This window comes from Aedes albopictus, chromosome 3 (genome assembly GCF_035046485.1).
Source record: "Aedes albopictus strain Foshan chromosome 3, AalbF5, whole genome shotgun sequence".
In the NCBI taxonomy this organism is placed as follows: Eukaryota; Metazoa; Arthropoda; class Insecta; order Diptera; family Culicidae; genus Aedes; species Aedes albopictus.
The window spans coordinates 436,329,099-436,349,572 of record NC_085138.1 but is presented as its reverse complement, the minus strand read 5'-3'; the positions used below and the strand labels follow the sequence as shown (position 1 = coordinate 436,349,572).

The window sequence follows — 20,474 nt, the reverse complement described above, 5'->3', positions numbered from 1 at the left end:
TTAGTTAGACGGGAATTAGACAAAAACCTTGCCAAATCAATGAAAAAGTCTAGAGCGAAGCGTGATAGCCATTGGGCGATTAAGTCTCTGTGACAATGATTTTTTCTGCACCTTGTCCTAAATGGCAGGCTTAAAATTGGCACGGTATTATAGTGAGAGTAATACTCACACTGTAAGTTGAGTTAATTTATCCTATTCTGATCATTTTGAAACATGAAAATCAAAATGCACGTTATATCGAATAGTACCTACTTTAACCACCGAGCAATCTGTACTTTTATCGTCCAATGTAATCCGCTCATACATTCACTTCGACACAGGCCAATCAGCACGTGCACTGCCTGTACATGAAAACATCCCTGATAGGGATAGACATTTGTCAAGCATTTCTCTATTCAGCAGATCTCGTCGATCTGCATACAGTGACCCCAAAAAAACATACTAAAAATATCTCCATCTTATCATCCCGAAGCAGTGATATAACAATTCCGTAATGACACGAGCGCCAATTTCTTCAAGATTCGGTGGAGACCATTGATTGACAGCACCTCAGATGTTACTCCAGCCCAGATCATCAATCGCTTATCATCGTTTGCGGGTGGGGGGAGTCACCCGGACAATTAGATGTACAAATGTTGATCTTTTGATATAGGTGCTCCCTATCGAAGCACAGCTTTAGCATAGAATAGAAACCGTCTTTATCATGTGTGATAGAATGTAAACAACTCGACTTCAAGTCCACACAGGTACCTAGTAGGTATGATTAGGTCGTCGAGGAAAATTTGCGATTTATTCAATGATAGCGCACACTTGGCTCGAGCATAGTGGTAGGAAGTAGAGAAAAAAAATACCGTATAAAATCACGTTGCACCGATCGACTGCCTTGCAGTGGCAACAGAGATACTCGCGATGACAGACAGGTACAATCTATTAAGTGACCAGTAAAGCGTGTGAAAAAAGTGTTACAATGGCTGGAAATAACCGATTGGCCTGTGCTTTTCTACTGTTGCTTCCGGTGTGGTACGTGGGTGCCCAAGATGCAGCGCTGAGAAGTCTTCAAGCGACCGACTGGTGGGAGCAGTCCGGTTTCTATCAAATCTATCCACGATCGTTCAAGGATAGTAACGGCGATGGGATCGGTGATCTGAATGGGATCACCCAAAAGTTGCCGTATTTGAAAGATCTGGGAGTGAAGGCTTTCTGGTTGTCGCCTATCTACAAGAGCCCTATGGCCGACTTCGGGTACGATATTGCTGACTTCCGCGATATTCAGCCAGAGTATGGCACAATGGATGACTTTAGGAATCTGGTGAAAGAAGCAAAGAAACTGGGACTGCGGGTGATTCTGGATTTTGTTCCGAATCATTCGAGTGACGAACACGAGTGGTTTGTGAAGAGTGAGAATCGCGAAGCGGGATATGAGGATTACTATGTGTGGCACGATGGAAAACCGGGCAGCAATCTGGAGCAGAATGATCCTCCGAATAATTGGGTAAGGATTGTGTGAGGTAGATGCTAATTCTCAGTGCTTGAAACGTCGATCCTTAAAACTACTAGAGGAATTGAAGAACTTTGAAGTTTGTGTTACAATATCTACATACTGTATCATGCTATGATTGATTGTACAGAATGCTCGTGGAATGTAGTATATGCTACTGATGAGGCCTCAGTGCACAACTATAACGCTTTTGCTACATTCATGGGATATTCAAGGTTATCCAAACTATTCTGGATTTTTTTTATCTGTATTACGAGATTTTTAGCCCTAGGCTAGTTCATCTCGGGACCCACGCTTTACTTCTCTTCCGTAGGAAGAACTCACATTTTGTGAGTTTGTCGGGAGTGGGATTCGATCCCAGGTCCTCGGCGTGATAGTCAAGTGTTCTAACCATCACACCAGGTCCGCTCCACATTCTGGAATTGGGACCTCCAATGTGAACAGGCTCTACTCTTGTTTCTCTTCACTTTATCGCCATATTTCTTTCACGGTCGTGTCTGTTGTACTTCATAATAATACGAGTATCTATATGTATTGCTATTTGGGTATACACTGGCATACAGCTGGTCATTTTGAAGACTAAGTTCGCTATAACTGTAAACCTTAGGATATTTTTATTGTAGCGAATGCTAGTGCAATATAATCTACGTTACTTTTAGAACATCAGAGTGCAATTCTGACTTTGCAACATTCTCTTGGTGATCTAGGTCATCCAAACTATTCTAGAATTAAGACCATCAAGGTCCACACGCTCTACTCCTGTTACTCTCTTTACTCTATCGGTGTTATTCTATCACGATTATGCTAGTTGTACCTCATTATTATACAGATATCTCTTTGTGAGCCTAATAAACGTTCAATAACTTTGATTTCCACATATCTCACTCCCAGGTGCAATCCTTCCGCGGCAGCGCTTGGCAATGGAGCGACAAACGCAAGCAATACTATCTGCATCAGTTTCACCGGAAGCAACCCGACTTGAACTATCGTAACCAGAAAGTAGTCGACGAGATGAAAAACGTTATGCGTTACTGGCTGGATCTAGGAGTAGACGGTTTTCGCATCGACGCCGTGCAGTGGTTGTTCGAGCACGAACAGTTCCTGGATGAACCGGTATCTGGAAACTCGCAGGATCCTCTGATGCCTGAATATCTGGATCACGTCTATACGCAAAATCTACCGGAAACGGTCGACATGGTATACCAGTGGCGTGCCGTCATGGACGAGTACAAGAAAGAACACGGTGGCGATACGAGAGTTCTGATGACGGAATGTTGGTCCGATCTTTCGATTGTCAAAACCTACTTCGAAGATGAGAACAAGGTGCAGGGCTCCCAAATGCCATTCAATTTCCAGCTAATTATGCGCTTGGATGTTAACAATAACAAGGCGTCTAACTTCAAGACGGTCATTGATTCTTGGCTGGACACCGTACCTACTGGACACACTCCAAATTGGGTGGTAAGTACTTATCGAAGTGATCCGGAATCCTGAAGAATCCTCAGCTAACTCTTTTTTCTTCACATCTTCAGCTGGGAAACCACGACAAACGTCGCGTCGCTTCGCGCATGGGAGGAGAGCATATGATCGACATCATGGAAATGGTTCAACTTTCGATGCCGGGCGTCTCAGTGACCTATCAAGGCGAAGAAATCGGAATGCTCGATACCGAACTGACCTGGGCGGAAACTGTGGATCCGGCCGCGTGTCAAACGTCCGAGGCTGTCTACAAACAGTACACCAGAGACCCGGCTCGTACCCCGTTCCAATGGGACAACACAACAAACGCGGGCTTCACAAACTACTCCAAACCGTGGCTACCGGTTTCGCCGTCGTACACGACAGTCAACGTCCAAGTGGAAGAATCGGCCAGCTGGAGTCACCTGAAGCTGTTCAAAGAAATGCTGAAGTTGCGCGAGTCCAAGGACTTCCGCAACTGTCACTACCAGACCGCAGTTCTCGGGAGCAACGTTTTCGCTATTCTGCGAACGGGGCCGGTAGTCGGTGAATCGAACGTCTTCGTTACGTTGGTGAATTTGGCCAACGAAGCATCTACCGTGAATGTTACTTCACTGTATCAGCAGTACCGATTGCGATCCAGTGATGAGCTGAAGGTTGCAGTACGGAGCGTGTCTTCCACAAGATCGCAAGGGTAATGATTATTCGTAAAAGTTGGGTCAAGATGTGGTTCTGATAATGTTCTTTTCCCATTTCAGACAAGTGATTTCACCGAGTAATCTCGTTTTGCAGCCATATGAGGGTGTGGTTCTAAGAAGTGGAGCCATGCAGCTTGTGAGTCAAGTGGCGCTGCTTTTGGTCGCAGCGATAATGATTGTGATGAATAGGCATTGAAATAAAGTGTTCGTGCTGTAAACAAGTAGAATGCAGTTTTTTTATCCATGAATTTCATCTTAGAGATAATTGACGATTACGGCGTAACTTTACTCCTGCGCCGAGTGTATAGTCGACCTCCATCTTCATCGGTCTTTGGCGATGTTCCTCAAGTATCCCCGACTGTTTAGGGTTCGGAGGCCTGCATATTCAGTCATTTTTCTCGCAGCCGTTCACGGAGTCGCCTGCCTCTGTTTTTACCCGCAATTATGCACTTCGTCTTGGTTTTGTTTATTGTCACGCCTTTTCTAGCAGTCTCCCTTGATATAGGAGCGCCAATGCCGAAATTCAGGTAGTGTATTGAAAGAGTTTACATATTTTAAACACCAAACGTGACAAAATCTTCAGGTAAAGAATTAACTCAAACATTTACTTCGTATTCAGTATGATTGATTAGCAAGGATGTTTTCGATCAGCTGGTAATCATTTGACTCATTTATCCACAACTTAGTTCAGAAGCATAATATTGGAATCAGATGTTCAGCAAACTTGTAGATAAGTGTTTTTTCCTACAATTATCGCCAAGGACGCCATACCCTAACTCTCATATATACGGCGTGAGAGCGCAACACTTTTACGCCGTAAATATAAGAGTTAGAATATGGCATCCTTGGTGATAATTGTAGGAAATACAATAATCTACAAGTTTGTCGAACATCATTTATCATTAAACTTATGAACTGAGATATAGAAAAATGAGTCAAATGATTGCCAGATGATCGAAAACATCCTTATTCTTATATATTTTTATTTGTGGAATCCAACATTCCAACACATTTCATACAACTAACAATCCTGTCGTAAGCTGTAACGACCGTACACAACAGAACATTATCCACCATACTGGTTAGGGTGGGATTCCGAATGAATAGGTGCCTAAGTGTCGGTCGGGAGAACATCCAATTTTCGAATTGCTTTGCGTCCACTTTACGCGCACCTAAAAATAGATCGTTCCTTATCACGTTCGTTCGTTGTTACCGGCACAGCGTGCTCTCGATCATCCGTCGAGTCAGTTGTTTTCAAACAACTTTGTTATGTTGTAACACAGATAAACAGATGTCAAATTTTACACATAGCCAGAATTAAAGCATTATTACAGAAACATGCAAAACAAACTGTGTATGGCCGTTCACAAACAGATGGCGGTAGTGTACAAACGTCAAACTCGAACGAAAGTGATACGAGCGCCACGAACGGGCCATCGTTTAACCACTAAATATTCGAATTGACCGTTAAACCGGTATAAGATGACAAACATTTGATTGTTACGTCCGTTTGCATGTGGATATGCTTTGGGAGACGAAGTAAAAATATAACAATATTGTGATCCCAGTTTCACACACAATTTGTGAGGCAAACAAAGAGTCTCAGAGGTCAAAGAGAGTGGAGAAGGAAGGATGGAATGCCTCAAGTGATGATCCTGTGTAAAAGCATGAGCAATTTTAAATATGTGCGGACTGCGACTGATATGAAATTTTGGATTGATGTTCGAAACGTATTACTTTATGCTGTTCGCTTTTCATTAATATTTTTAAAATTTTATCATTTATTACAGTTTTTACTTTGCTGTTTAACATTTTTTCTATAATATATACGTTTATATTTCTATTTTTTCTTGATAATTTCCCCTTTTACCACGTTAATTCAATTTGCAAGTGCTAATGCGATCAGAATTATTACTGTACCATGCGCCCCAATCGGACGATCGTTCTCGATTGGTGGGAGGATTAATTCAAACAACCGAGACGAGACGACGATTAGTCTGTTTGTTGCTTACACGCGTTGTGCACGTCGGTTGTGATGTTGCCACGAATTTTAACTGCGTCGATACTGTTTGTGGGGTTGATCCTGGTGGGAGTTAGCGCGCGGCGGCCACTCGGGATCAGGGAAGCGCTGTTGGCTTTGAAAAGGAATCCACCTCCGGATAACAGCTGGTGGAAAACGGCCGTTTTCTATCAGATCTATCCACGATCGTTCAGAGACAGCGATGGCGACGGGATCGGTGATCTGCGGGGGATCATAGAAAAGCTACCGTACTTGAAAGATCTTGGAGTCCATGGTTTCTGGATGTCTCCGATATTCAAGTCTCCCATGGCTGATTTCGGATATGATATATCTGACTACTACGACATTCAACCGGAGTACGGAACGATGGCGGATTTTGACGCCCTAGTAGCGGAGGCGAAAAAGCTGGGGCTCAAGGTGATCTTGGATTTTGTTCCGAACCATTCGAGTGATGAAAATGAGTGGTTCGTAAAATCCGAGAACCGTGAAGCAGGATTTGAAGATTTCTACGTATGGCATCCTGGTAAACCGAATCCAGCAGATTCTTCAAAACCCTTACCACCCAGCAATTGGGTGAGTTTCTTCCGGGGTAGCGCCTGGCAATGGAGCGACAAACGAAAGCAATATTATCTGCATCAGTTCTCGGTGAAGCAACCGGACCTGAACTATCGCAATCCAAAGGTCGTTGAGCAGATGAAGGATGTGATGCGGTTCTGGTTGAAACGGGGTGTCGACGGGTATCGCATCGATGCGGTTCCGACGTTGTTCGAAATCGAACCGGACGCCGAGGGCAACTACCTCGATGAACCGTTGAGCGGCAACACCAATGACCCGAACGATCCTGGCTATACCATACACATCTACACGCAGGATCGCAACGAAACACTAGACATGGTTTATCAATGGCGAGCGGTGTTGGACGATTTTCAACGAGAGAATGGTGGTGATGCGAGGGTCATGATGACCGAGTCCTACTCAAGGATCGATATTGTGATGCAGTACTATGGGAACGGAACTGTACCGGGATCGCATATTCCGTTCAACTTCCGGTTCATAACCGATTTGGGCAAGGATTCGTCAGCACAGGACATCGAGAATACGATCAAGTACTGGATTGGAAACATGCCTAGCGGGAAAGGGCTGGTCGCTAACTGGGTGGTAGGCGATTATAGCCGGCTTAGACTGGTTCGAAGATTTGTTTTGTTCACATTTGTGTGTTGTGTATTACAGATGGGCAATCATGATCAACATCGTGTGGCGAGTCGATTTGGCGAAAACAAAATTGATATTATGAATATGATTCTGTTGTCACTGCCGGGCGTCGGTATCTCGTACAATGTAAGTACAGACGTTCGTTACGGTGTTGACTGCGTTCTGTGATGTCTCAAACAGTCAAACATAATCCTCCAAATATTGTTTCGCCAAATCCTAAATAGGTAGTCCGCAAAAGACTTGAAGTTTTATATGGGGATTTTATTTTCCAGTATGGGAAAAATAAACTTTTCAAACTCTTGAAGAAAAGGGTACTTTTAAGCAGCACTAGAATCCTTTCTCTCTCTTGTCGGTAAAGTAGTGTATTGGCGAGTGAATTGGTGAGTGAGATTTTATGAATGGATGATTTGAGAAGTGAATGAGCGATTACGAGTGAGTGCATGGGTGAATAAATCGATGAGTGAGCAAGCAAGAGATCAAGTGACTTGGTGAGTAAGATTTTTTGAGTGAGTGGGTTTAATAAGCGATAGCATTGATAAGTGTTAATATGTAAGTTTTAAGTTTGTGATAAAAGTTAGTGAGTAAAGGAGTTCTAGAAAAAAATGAGTTGATTTGTGAATAGGCTGATGAGTATGTGAGTTGATAAATGAGTTTTTGAATGAGTGTGTTATTGAGTTGGTCAGTAAGCTGATGAATTGGTGAATGATATACCATGTGACTTGATGAGAGAGTAAAGGAATTTAGTTGAGTTAGCTGATGAATAAGCCCAAGTAACCAAAAATTCCGCTTCCCATGACAAAATGCACTTTCAAGTTCCACAAAGTTCAGATAAAGTTCCGAACGGAACTTTCTAGCTGCTTCGCGCATAAGTTCCAGCAAGGCTCATTGTTAGCCTCTTAAGCAGCCACTCGGAACTTTATCTGAACTACGTGGAACTTGAAAGCTGCTTATGGGGGGGATCTAGCGTAGTGGTTAGGCTTCTGACTGTTAATCAGAAGGTCATGGGTTCAATTCCCACCCCCTCCAGGGGTGAGTGGGTAACAGTCTACGGACTATAAAAGAATAATGCAGTCTTCGGACACTAAAATGAATTGTAAAGCCTAAGGGCTAACACACCAACACACAACTGTCAAGTAGAAAAAACAGTCGATAAAGAAGAACACACAAATTGTAAACTCCACGGAGTACAAATAGAAGTAGGTTGGACATATGGCCTGCGATGCCGGTCCATTAGGAAGGTGAGTGCGCAAAAAGAAAGCACCACCGATCAGAATAAGAAGAAGAAGAAAGCTGCTTAAGGTGCTACTCGGAACTTTGTTGGAACTTTCTAGTTCCTTGAAGTTCACTTCAGTAGCTTGATGTTTTAAGGATTTATTTTTGTACTGTAGTACTCACTAGCTCACTCATTAGTTAACTTGCTCACTTGCTCATTTTCGCATATTCAAGGAGAAATCCTCTCTAAGGAACTCCAGGAGGAATCCCCTTAAAGGAATTCCAGCAGGAATCCCCAAAGGAATTCCAGCAGGAATCCCCAAAGGAATTTCCGGAGAAATTCCCGAAGGATTTCCAGGTGGAATAGGGTAAGTGCTCCAATTATGGCTATAGTACCAATTATTCACCATAGTTGATTTTCACCCTTTAACGATGTAAATCAACAAGAAAAAAATATGAACAACATATCACGTTCACAAAAGATGGTTGCACTCATTTAAACTCCACATTTTGCTCAAATTATGGTAGGAATAAATCATTTTCCTTAAAATTTCGGCTTCCTTGCACCCTTTTTCGCCATAAGGAATGCATGCAAATAGTGCGAAAAGGAACCGAAGTTAACAAATGTAGCCATAACTGCTACAGGGTTCCTATCATTGGCACACGCTTTAATAAATACTAAAAGTAGTTTTGGTTCCGTTTCTATATTTTTCCTGTTAAGTATGCTAGCTCAGCTATCTTTTAACATATTGGTGATATTCGTTGGTCTTCTTGTTTTTTATACAAATAGTTTTCCTTAGGTAGTGCCATAATTGGTACAGGCACCCTAATCGAAGTATTTTCAAAAGGAATCCTTGAAGGAATTCCTGGAGTAATCCTTGAAAGATTACCAAGGGAATCTTTCTAGGAAGGGGGAAAGAATTCTATGAAGAATCACTCACTAGTTACCTTGCTCATTTGCTCATTTTTGGCCAACCAACAAAGAATCCCCTCTAAGGAATTCCAGGAGGAATATCCGAAGAAATTTCGGTAGGAATCCCTGGAAGATTTCCAGGCGGAATAATCGAATCTGTCAAAGGATGCAAATTCTTAGTGGAATTCAAAGGAACACTATTTTCTTTTTACTTATAATCGAAGTATTTTCAAGAAAAATCCCCGAAGGAATCCCTAGAGGAATCCTTGATAGATTTCAAAGAGATTTTTTTCCAGGAAGGGCGAAGGAAATTCAGGCGGAATCCCTGAAGGATTTCCAAGAGGAATCCGGAAAGAATCTGTGGAAGAATTCCAGAAGGAAATCCTGGAGGATTCCATAAAAGTAATCCTGGGAGAGTTCATGTAGGAGCTTCATGAGAGATCCTTCAAGGAGATCCTGGGCATATCGCCCAATTAAGGTCCTAAGGAAATTCCTGAAGGAACTCCTAGAAGAATCCCTGAAGCAACTCCTTAAGGTACCTCCGGAAAAACAAAACTCTGACGTAACTCCTGGAGGCATCCGTGAATCCTCTTGGAAGAATGTTCGAAAGAACTCCAGAAGCGATCCCTGGAAAAATCCCAAATTGAACTTATTGAGGAATTCCCTAAGGAACTCCAGGAGGAATCTTAGAAGGAACTTCTGGACTCCCTAAATGAACTCCTGTCGGATTTTTTGGAGAAACATCTGGAGGAATCCTTGAATTCTCCTTGGATCCACCTCTAAGAATCCTTGAAGGAACTCCTGGAGAGATCACTAAAGGAGCTTCTAGAGAAACCCCTGAAGAAATTCAGGAGATATCTCTAAAATAACATCTGCACGAATTTCCAAAACTTTTAGAGGAATATCCGAAGGAACTCCTGGCTTAATCCCAGTAGGAACTCCTGTAAGAACTTATGAAGGAACTTCAGAAAAAATCCCTGGAGGAACTTCTAAACTAATTTCTAAGGACCTCCTGTAGGAACTACTGAAGGAACTTTTGGAGGAATTCCTGATGGATCTCAAGGAGGCAACCCTGAATCCTAATGAAAAAAAATCTGTAGGAACTTCTGGAAGAATACCTGAGGGCACTCCTGTTGGAATAGCTGTGGGACCCTCCGGAAGTATACCTGTCCCCTTCTGTAACTACTGGTGCTGTAACCAACAGCGTTGCACGAGGATTTGCAGTAAAAACTTCGGGCAGATACTGAGTAAAGAAAACACTTGTTACGTCTTCACTTGCTCAAAACTTAGTGACAGTATATTTGTTCACGTTTCCTGACTAACTTTTAGTGACAACTAACGCTAATAGACATGCCATGGAATAGTATTGTGCGATACAAAATATATCAGAGCATTTATGGTCAAGGTATTTGGAGTACATAGCTCCAATTTTCTCGAACACACATCTAGAGAACCGTCATATGTATCTGGCTGAAGATGTAACTTCCTCATGCTTCCTCACAGTAAACATTGAGTTAAATTTTCAGCCAAATCCGTTTGATGGTTCGCTAGATTTGTGCTCGAGAAAATTGGAGCTGTGTACTCCAAATACCTTCTCCTCAAGGTCAAATCGCAACAACTGGGAAGATCCCTGAAGAAACTCCAGGAGAGATTACTGAACGAACTCCACGGCGAGGCACAGGTCTATTCGTGAATTGTTCTAGTGGCTTCTTGTAGAATTTCTTCAGAGATTTATTCCGGAATTCTTATAGAATTGTTCTAAGCATTCCTTCGGGAATTCCACAAACGACTCCAACGGACATTCTTTCAAGGCTTCCTTAGGAAATTCTTTCATGCATTCCTCCAGGGATTCCATATGCAAGTTCTTAATTGGGGGAGTTCAACAGTGATTTTTTTTTTGGGAATTAGTACCTATAAGGTTTGCAATTTTTTTTAAGGATTTCGTTAAAAAGTTTCTCCCAACGTGTTTGAGAGTTTCTCAACGTATTCCAACGAAACTTTCTTCAGTGAATCTTTGATGAATTCCCTCAGGAACTTTTTTGAGGAATTCCTCCAGGAATTCTACTTAGAAACTACAGCGATTATCTGTGGGAATTTCCCTAGGGATTCATTAGAGTATTCTTTCAGAAATTCCTTCGGGAATTCATCTAAGGGTTGTATTAGAATACTGATCATGCATTTTATAGAGAAGATTTTCTCAGGGAATCTTCGATGAGTTGCTTCAAGAGTTTCTTTGAAGAATTTCTTCAGGAATCCATGGGGAACTTCTGCGGGGATTCAGTTAATTCGTCTTCGGCCAGAGGCCGTACATACTGAACATTACTAACATTAGACAACGGACAACACATATAACACCTAGTGGCCCAATAGAAAATTTGCGTTTTGACGAAAAGTTTTCCCCGACCAGAGCAGGAATCGAACCCACACTCCGAAGCTTACGAGACACCTAAAAGACTGACACCGCTAACCGCTCGACCACAAAGCGCACAGATCCTTCCACAAAATCATAGGAGGAGAGATTCATTACAACGAAAATTAAATATTTAAACAGATTTCATGAAAGCATCCTCTTTGCGGAATTCCATTAGAGATTTCCACCGGAAAATTATTTAAGGATTCGTTGAAGAAATATCTGCAGAGGTTTCTTGAAGCATTTTTTAATGGATTCGTTGGTGAATTATTATTTTAGAGATTTTTTCAAGAATTCATCTAAGGATTCCGTTGAAAATTTCTTCGAGAATTTCAATGTCAATATCTCCAGGGATCTGTTAAGAAATTATATTAGGAAATTCTTTGTGAAATTTCTTGCGGAATTCCTTTGCATATTTTTTAGATGTTCTATGCAAAAAATCAGCAATTCCTTGGGGAATTCATTAAGGAATTCCATCGAGAATTTCACCAGGTACTTCAATGGAATTATTTTAGAGATTCTTTGGAAAAAATATATGGATAAGGCAGACTTTTAGGGATAATTAGGAAATTATTGGATATTTTAACAGGAATTCCATAGAACATTTTCAAGAGGTTTTTCCTTAATAATCCTCCTTGCTGTATTCGTCATGAGATATCATCGGGATTCCTTACAAAGATTCATGCAGATATTCTTATTAGATTGTCTGAATAATGTCTCCTAATGGAAACTTGTATGGGTTTTGTTGAAGAATTCTTCCAGAAATTCCAACGAGAATTTTTCCAGAGATTTTTAAGGGTCGCTTTTTAAAAATTTTTCAATATTTTTTAGGAAATTCCTCTAGCAATTCGATCGGGAATTTCTTCAGGCATTTCGTGAGGAATTTCTAAAGAATACATAGCGCAACATTATTTTGTCTCAAGAGCAAACTTATGTGTCTCCGAAGGATTTTGGGCTGCTGAATCCGAATCTGGGCTCAGATTTGCCCCAACACGTCACAATTTCGAGCTATACCTCAATTTGTAGGGCAAAATATGCGATTTTGGGCTTTTTTGACTGCAAGCCAATAATTCCAAGCTTATGTGAAAGTGTTAGTATGAAAACTTGCATGCAACTTTTGGAGGGTGACTTGTATGGGAAATATCGTACCTAACATAAATCGCTTAAAACTATCAAATTTGATTTGGTAAAACGAAATATTTTGCATGAATCGTTAATTTAGATGTTAATTGACCAATTAACCTTGTTTTGATTGCTTAAAAAAATATTTCCATGGAGCCATGGAGCAAGGCTTGCAGTTAAAAAAGCCCAAAATCGCATATTTTGCCCTATAAATTGAGGTATACCTCAAAATTGTGACATGTTGGAGCAAATCTGAGCCCGGATTCGGATTCAGCGGCCCAAAATCCTTCGGAGACACATAAGTTTGCTCTTGAGACAGACAAAAAGTTAATTTTTGTTACGCAGTGATATCGATGGATCATACATCCAGGGATTCAATTGGGAATTTCTCCAAATATTTTGAACAAAAACTTCTTCATATTTTTTTGTGATTTTTCCAGGGTTTCAGAAAACCAGATTCAGAATTTCAGAAGCCTTGATGGAAATTTTGATTGACTAGCGAATTTTTGAAAGGTATCCTGGAAGCAACAAAGATTCTTAGTAAACCTACTGACATTTTCTTGACACAATATGTTTAAATGAAGGTATGGAGGGTTGTCTGTTATCCTTAAGAAGTATTTTTGAAAAAGTTTATCATCTTTTTCTAGAGGAATCCCAAACAGAACTCATGAACAAATATTTTTCAAATAGCGTAATTGTCCCATGTACATATGCTTTTCAATATAACATGGGAAAATCATGCGTAGAACAGTAGAATATTTGGTAATCATTCTAGACATTCCCTAATTTCAGGGCGAAGAAATCGGCATGACGGACGTGTGGATTTCTTACAACGACACGGTCGATCCGGCGGCCTGCAACGCCGGTCCCGATAAGTACCAATACACCACGAGGGACCCCGAGCGAACCCCCTTCCAGTGGGACGACAGCAAAGATGCCGGATTTTCAACAGCGAACCATACGTGGCTTCCGATGTCGCCCACCTACAAGGAGGTGAACGTGAAGGTCCAAATGGCGGCGAACAATAGCCACCTGAAGGTCTACCGGAAATTGGCCGCCTTGCGTAGGAGCTGGACGATGCAAAAGGGATCGCTGAAAACGGTTGTCGACGGAAATGTTTTGATTATTTTCAGGGAGTTGAAGAACTTTGAAACGATTGTCACGTTGGCGAACATTGGAGGTTCACAACAGACTGTGGATATTTCTCGGATGGGGTATACGCCTTTGAAAGGATTTGGACAGTACCGTATTGTTTCGGTGAACTCCGGCCATCATGCAGGGTGCGGAAGAATCATACAGATTTAAAAACGGTTCAACATATTTTAATTTATTCAATTTCAGGGAACCTGTTGCAGTCAACCGAATCATTCTGGAGCCATACGAATCAGTTATAATAAGTGCAGCAAGTAATTACTACTACTATGAAGTTCTACCATCATCAGGGTAATTAACCTAGAATAAACGCTTTATATCAATCACAAAGTAGGATATCGTTAACTTAAACACTTGAAACAATCCCAATGCCAACAGAGGAAATCATTTCTACTGTGTTGAAGTGGCCTTCGATTCGCAGTTGATAATACCTATTAGTTAAGAGCTTCCTCATACGGAGGTCACGTTTAGTCCGATTTTTTCAACCCCAGAGTGTTCAGTCCGTTATCAGAGTTTCCAGTGGTAAGATGTTCAAATGTTTTGTAATACTGATAAGTTTTATGGTAGTTACAAGGGCCATAAAACTTAAGTCAGAACAAGCGTCCAAAGACTGGTGGGAACGGGCCGGCTTCTACCAAGTGTATCCACGATCGTTCAAAGACAGCGATGGAGACGGGATTGGTGACTTGAACGGTATAACCGAGAAACTTTCCTATCTGAAAGACATCGGAATGCGAGGATTCTGGCTTTCTCCAATGTACAAAAGCCCAATGGCTGACTTTGGGTACGACATTTCCGACTTCCGCGATATTCAACCGGAGTACGGTACGATGGATGACTTCAAGAAACAGATTGCCGAGGCGAAACGACTGGGGCTGAAGTTGATCCTGGATTTTGTACCTAATCATTCGAGTGATGAGCACGAGTGGTTCAAAAAGTCCGTGAATCGTGAGGAAGGTTACGACGATTACTATGTGTGGCGAGATGGTAAGCCTAATTCGAACAACGCCAGTGAAATGCTTCCACCGAATAACTGGGTAAGAAACGTCGATGTAACATAAGTATTATCTTACGTTATCAATGGTTCACTTTCAGTTATCGGGATTCCGAGGATCGGCATGGCAGTGGAACGATCAACGAAAGCAATTTTACTACCATCTGTTCACGGCTCAACAACCGGATTTGAATTTCCGAAACCCGAAAGTAGTTCAGGAAATGAAAGACATTCTACTATTCTGGTTGGATCTCGGAGTCGATGGTTTCCGGGTGGATTCCGTCGGATGTATGTTCGAGATTCCAGCCGATGAAAACGGGGACTTTCCGGACGAACCACTCAGTGGAACGACAGAAGATCCGGAGGACTTTGCCTATCTAGAGCACATCTATACAATAGATCGGTTAGAGAACGTGGAAATGGTTTACGAGTGGAGGCAGCTCCTAGAAGACTACCAGAAACAGCACGGCGGGGACAAGCGAATCATGATGACCGAATCGTGGTCCAGTTTGGACATCATTAAACCATATTTCAACGATATCAAAGGTCGACAAGGTGCTCAAATGCCATTTAATTTCCGCATGATCACGGAGCTGAACAACACTTCAACGGCTTACGAGTTCAAGGATGTCATCGATTCCTGGATGACTATCGTGGACAACGATCATACGGCCAACTGGGTGTTGGGAAACCATGATCGTAGCCGTGTAGCGACGAGAATGGGGGAACAGCGAGCGGACGGCCTAGCCATGATTCAGCTTACTCTCCCAGGTGTCAGTGTAACGTACCAAGGTGATGAAATAGGAATGATCGATGTGGAAATCTCGTGGGAGGAAACGGTTGATCCGGCTGGATGTAACGAAGGAAGAGAAAACTACGCCTCAAAGTCCCGGGATCCTGTGAGAACGCCATTCCAATGGGACGATACTAATCTGGCAGGGTTCACTAACGGTACAAAAACGTGGCTTCCTGTGGGACCGAATTATAAAACGGTCAACGTTAGAGTGCAGAGTGCCGATGCCATGAGTCATCTTAGCATCTTCAAAGCTCTTATGCTACTGCGAGAGAAGGATACGTTCTTGTACGGCGATTGGCGAACAGTTGCGGTGAATAATCAAGTGTTTGCTGTTGTTCGGGATTTGAAGATGTCCAACGGATACATCACTTTGGTTAATTTTGGAAGTACCGTGCAAACAATCGATGGAAGTGGCCTGATTGGTAATATTCCTAAAAAGCTCTTTTACGCAATTGTTTCGGGATCTTCACTGCACAAAATTGGGTTTGTATTGAACTATTTTCTTACAAATACTGTAAATGAGTTAGATATTAATATGATTTCAGAGATTCGATTGTGTCCAACGCTATTGTGCTGCAAGCTTATGAATCCTTCGTTTTGGAAGTACGTCGTTCGGAAGACGACAAAATGCGCGCTGAAGTTTGTGAACGATGGCTCCAGTAGAGAAAAGTAGGAATAAGGCGAACAATAAAGCAACAGTAGGATTTTTTAACGTGTATTTTAACTAGAGCTCTTTTTTTTACAATCTACTACAAATGACACGCAAACTATGGCTCTTGGTAGAGATACCATTTGCAAACAACGGTTTATGACATCCCTGAGGTGATGCAGATAAGTCACAAGTAAAAATAATGTTCCTAGAATGCAACCTTGTAGAACACCAGCTCTTACAGGTAATCTATCAGACTCTTACACGAACTATCAGATTCAGAAGTTTTGATAAATTACCGGAAGTGTATGATCGCATTAGTAGTTTAAAATTATTTTAACAATATATAATGGAAAAGAAAAAAAAAATCTAGCCTTGATGTAAAATACTATCAAATGCTTTTCTAGTAAGCTTCAAATTTGTTGGAACGAATAAAATTTGTTGCCCATAAAATATTGGTTAATAGTAGAATGTTCTTCTATCGTCTCCAGGAGCATTCATATGTTTAAAATTTTGCAGCGATCTTGCGTATGTATGCACTTTAATCCAACAAAAAATGTTCATCATGGTCCTCGTTCGATACGGATACCAAGACAGTTGTTGACGTCTTCTAATGGTAAGTTTCCTGTTCCCAAATAGAGCGCTAAAGTAAAATGCCTCCTTTTTCGTTAGTAATTTTGAAATTTGTGTAAATTACAGCATTTTAACGGAACGATGCTGTAAGAAGGATGTAAAGAATAACAAAATTAACAATTCCTATAGGAATTCCTTGTGGAATTCCTTGAATAGTTTCTTCTGGGAATGCCCCAGTTTGTTTTTGTTATGCTTCTGAAATTCTTCCTTCAGGGGCTCCTCAAGTCGTTTCTACAACAGTTCCTTTTGAGATTCTTCCAGAAGCGCTTTCTGGGTTTCCTCCTAAAGTTCTTCCAGAATTCCTTCTGTGATACTGCTGAGAATTGATTCTAAAATTGCCTCAAGCAGTTCCCCAAAAACTCATAAGAGTTTTCCGGAAATTCTTCCATAATAACCCTAAGTTTTTTTTCAGGATCTACATAAAATTTCTTCCAGAAGTACCCCGGGAAGTCTTTCAGGAGTTCCACGAGAATACCTCTAGAAGTTCCTAGGAAATTCCTACTGGAGCCCCCGGGATTACCTCCATGGCTTCCCCAGGAATACTTACAAGAAGTAAACGGGATGTTTCTAGAAATTCCCCAAGAATTCCTCCAGCATTTTTGGCCAAACCCCTTCAGGATTTTCCAGGGTCCTCTACAGTAATTTCTTCAAAAATGATCTCAAAATCCTTTCTCCACGAAAATAATTTTAGGAGTTTAAGATTTGCCCGAAAAGTCCTCTAGTAATAATGCCCGGGAACTAATCCAGAATTTCCCTAAAAAATATTTGCACAAGTTTCTCACAAAAAAAAATCCTCCAAAGTTCCCGGGAATTCCTCCACGAATTTCCTGAGAACTCCTCCAGGAATGTGCTGCAAACTCCTCCAGGAATGCCCTGAGAATCCCTTCAGGAGTTCCCGGCAATTTCTCCAGGAGCTTCCCGGTAATTCCTCTAAGAATTCTCCGGGAATACCTCCAGGAGTTCCCTGGGGTTCTCCCAGTTCTCCGAAAATTACTTCATGATTTCCCCAGCAATTCCTCCACAAATTCTCCGAGAATTCCTTCAGGAGTTCACCAGAAATTTCCGAAAAAGTTTCCCGGAAATTCCTCCTGAAATTCCCAAGGAATTCCCCAGGAATTTCTCTTGGAGTTCCCCAGAAATTCCTCTTGGAGTTTCCCGCGAATTCCTCCAGGAATCCCTCCAAGAGTTCCCCGGGAATTCTTGTAGTAGTTCCCCGGGAATGTCTCCAGGAGTTCCCGGGAAAATTTCTCCAAAAATTCTTCAAGAATACCTCCAGGAGTTCCCCGGGAATTCCTCCAGGAGTTCCGAGGGAATTTCCCAGGAGTTCTTCGCGAATTCCTCCAGGAAGTCAGCGGGCTTTCCTCCAGGAGTTTCTCGGGAATTCTTTCAGGAGTTACTCGGAAATTCTTCCAGGAGTTCCTCGGAAATTCCTCCAGGAGTTCCTCGGCATTCCTCCAGAAGTTTCTTGAGAATTACTCCAAGAGTTTCTCGGAGATTCCTTAGAAATTCTTCCAAGAGTTGTCCCGGAATATTATTTTAGCAACTCCTGGAAATATTTCCGAGGATCTTCTGAATGAATTCTTGTAGAACTTCTGCAGGATTTCCCAAGTAACTCGTGGAGAACTTCCCAAGCATTTTCTAGAAGAAACCCAGGGGAACTCCTGAAGAAACGCCCGAGGAGCTCTTGGAGGTATTCAAGGAACTCCTTGAGAATTTCCCAGAGAACTTCCTAGGGAAATCTTGAAGAGGAATGTCGGAGGAAATTATGAAACAATTTCCTAGCAACTTCTGGAAAAGTTGCCAGGGATCTCCTGGGAACATTGCCGAGGAACTCCTGGAGAGATTCCCGAGGAAGTGCTGGAGACAAGCTGGAGATCTTTCCGAGGAATTACAGAAGAATTCCTAAAGGTATTCCCGTGAAACCTCTGGAGGAATTCCCGAGGGACTCTTGGGGACATTTCCGACGAACTTCTGAAGGAATTCTCGTGGAACTTCTTTAGGTGTTTCTGAGGAACTCCTGGAGAAATTTCTGAGCAATACTTTGGAGAATTTACATGGAAACTCCTTGATAAATCCCCGGGAAACTCCAGCAGAATTACCCATGGAAATCCTGAATGAATTTCCTGTGAAGTCCCAAAAAGCTACCCGGATCTTCTAGGAAAATTGCCGAGTAATTCCTTAAGGAATTCGCGAAGTTATGGAGGAATTTCGTGGAAGAATTTTCGAGGAACTTCTGGTAGAACTGCTGGAAAAAAATCTCGAAGAACTTCTGAAGAAATCCCCAAGGTGTTTCTGCAAAAATTTTCGAGGAACTTCCGGAGAAATTTCCTGGAAACTCGTCGAGAAATTTTCAAGGAAAGTCAAGGAAGTTTCAATATTCTCAAGAAACTTCTAAAATAAATTTCACCAAGGAACTCCTGGAAAAAATCCCGAAGAAACTCTTTGAGGAATTCCAATGGAGCTTATGGAGGAATTTTCAAGGAACTCCTGGAGGAACTTCTGAAAAAAAAACCTGGAAGAATTCTATTGAAGAAGTCCTGAATAAATTCCCAAGGAACTTCTGCAGAAATTTCCGGGGAACTCCTTGAGGATTGCCCTAGGAATTTCAGGAGCAATCCCCGATAAACTTCTGGAGGAATTTCCGAGGAACTCCTGGAGATATTCCCGAGAAAAGTATGAATGGATTCCTTAGCAACTCCTGGTGGAACTTCCGAGCATCTCCTGGAGGAATGTTCCTAGAACTCCTGAAGCATAAAGAAACTTTTTAAGTAACATTTGAAATATTCTACCAATGAAAACTGTGCAGGAATTCCTGGAACCTCTGAAGCAATCTTTACCTGGCATCTGACGAATACATTGGGCTGCCAAACGGTGAGTCGAAAAGGAGAGCGTCCAACATAGCTCTGGTTCTCACAAGTTCCTGCCTCATGCTTCCACGGGTCAAGCGATGACAAAGATCGCCAGCTAAGAGTTCTGTGCTTAGCTGGTAGTGCAGCCTGGGCACTGATGTCTTTCTGACTTCAGCTAGATTGAGGAGGTACGTCTCGAGCGTCTGTTGACCAAGGAGGTGCGGCTCAAACAGCGTCTGTTCTGGCATCCAGCGGCTGAGTATGAAATGTTCCTCTACCGGAAGCTATACCTAAGGTGGCAGCCCCAACACGGTGGATAGGGGACCTTAGGCCTACTGTTTCCGAAACCCCGATATCAAAATCCTCATGGGTGACTTCAACGCAAAGGTTGGTTCCGACAACTCGGACTATGACCAAGGGACGCCATGGTCTCGAAGAAATGAGCGAAAACGGAGAGCTGTTTGAAGAGTCTTGTGGCAACAATGACATGGTGATTGGGGGATCGCTCTTCGGCCAGTGCACACAGTGACATGGGTTTCCCGTGATAGCGTCACGAAAAATCAAATCAAATCACGGGGTCTCTGCTAGAGTATGTACATCCGGACTTTTTTCCAGAGTTTTTCACTTGATTCCTCCCTGAGATTTTCCTAAAGTTCTTCCAGGAATTTCTCCTAGTGGTTGCGGGATAGTTTTCCAAGAGTTTCTCTAGGGATTTTTGCAGAAGTTCTTCCAGGGATTTTTTCCAGAGACAGTTTTCAGATATTTCTCGTGGATTTCCTTGCGGGATTTCGCACGTAGCTTCTCCCGGGATTACTTTTAGAGGTTTACTTTAAGGAATTTCCTTGATGTTTCCTCCTG

At 42.1% G+C, this 20,474-nt stretch overlaps 3 protein-coding genes and 1 non-coding gene across 4 annotated transcripts; all 4 read left to right on the top strand.

The window, feature by feature from the left end:
• Positions 1-837: 837 nt before the first annotated feature.
• Positions 838-3,875, top strand: LOC109426036 (maltase 2). The gene is made up of 4 exons (XM_019701474.3): positions 838-1,492; positions 2,390-2,959; positions 3,031-3,650; positions 3,715-3,875. The coding sequence occupies exons 1-4, from the start codon at positions 968-970 to the stop codon at positions 3,848-3,850; spliced, it is 1,851 nt and encodes a 616-aa protein (XP_019557019.3). The 5' UTR covers positions 838-967; the 3' UTR covers positions 3,851-3,875.
• A 1,764-nt stretch (positions 3,876-5,639) lies between these two features.
• Positions 5,640-14,028, top strand: LOC109426037 (maltase A3-like). The gene is made up of 4 exons (XM_062856553.1): positions 5,640-6,832; positions 6,905-7,012; positions 13,336-13,823; positions 13,885-14,028. Exons 1-4 carry the CDS (start codon positions 5,690-5,692, stop codon positions 13,988-13,990), a joined length of 1,845 nt encoding a protein of 614 aa, XP_062712537.1. The 5' UTR covers positions 5,640-5,689; the 3' UTR covers positions 13,991-14,028.
• Positions 7,838-7,912, top strand: Trnan-guu (transfer RNA asparagine (anticodon GUU)). The gene has a single exon. It is a non-coding gene; the product is annotated as a tRNA-Asn (tRNA).
• Positions 14,029-14,148: 120 nt separating the features above from the next.
• Positions 14,149-16,148, top strand: LOC109426038 (maltase A3-like). Its single transcript, XM_062856554.1, has 3 exons — positions 14,149-14,732; positions 14,791-15,968; positions 16,031-16,148. The coding sequence occupies exons 1-3, from the start codon at positions 14,223-14,225 to the stop codon at positions 16,146-16,148; spliced, it is 1,806 nt and encodes a 601-aa protein (XP_062712538.1). The 5' UTR covers positions 14,149-14,222.
• Positions 16,149-20,474: the final 4,326 nt, after the last annotated feature.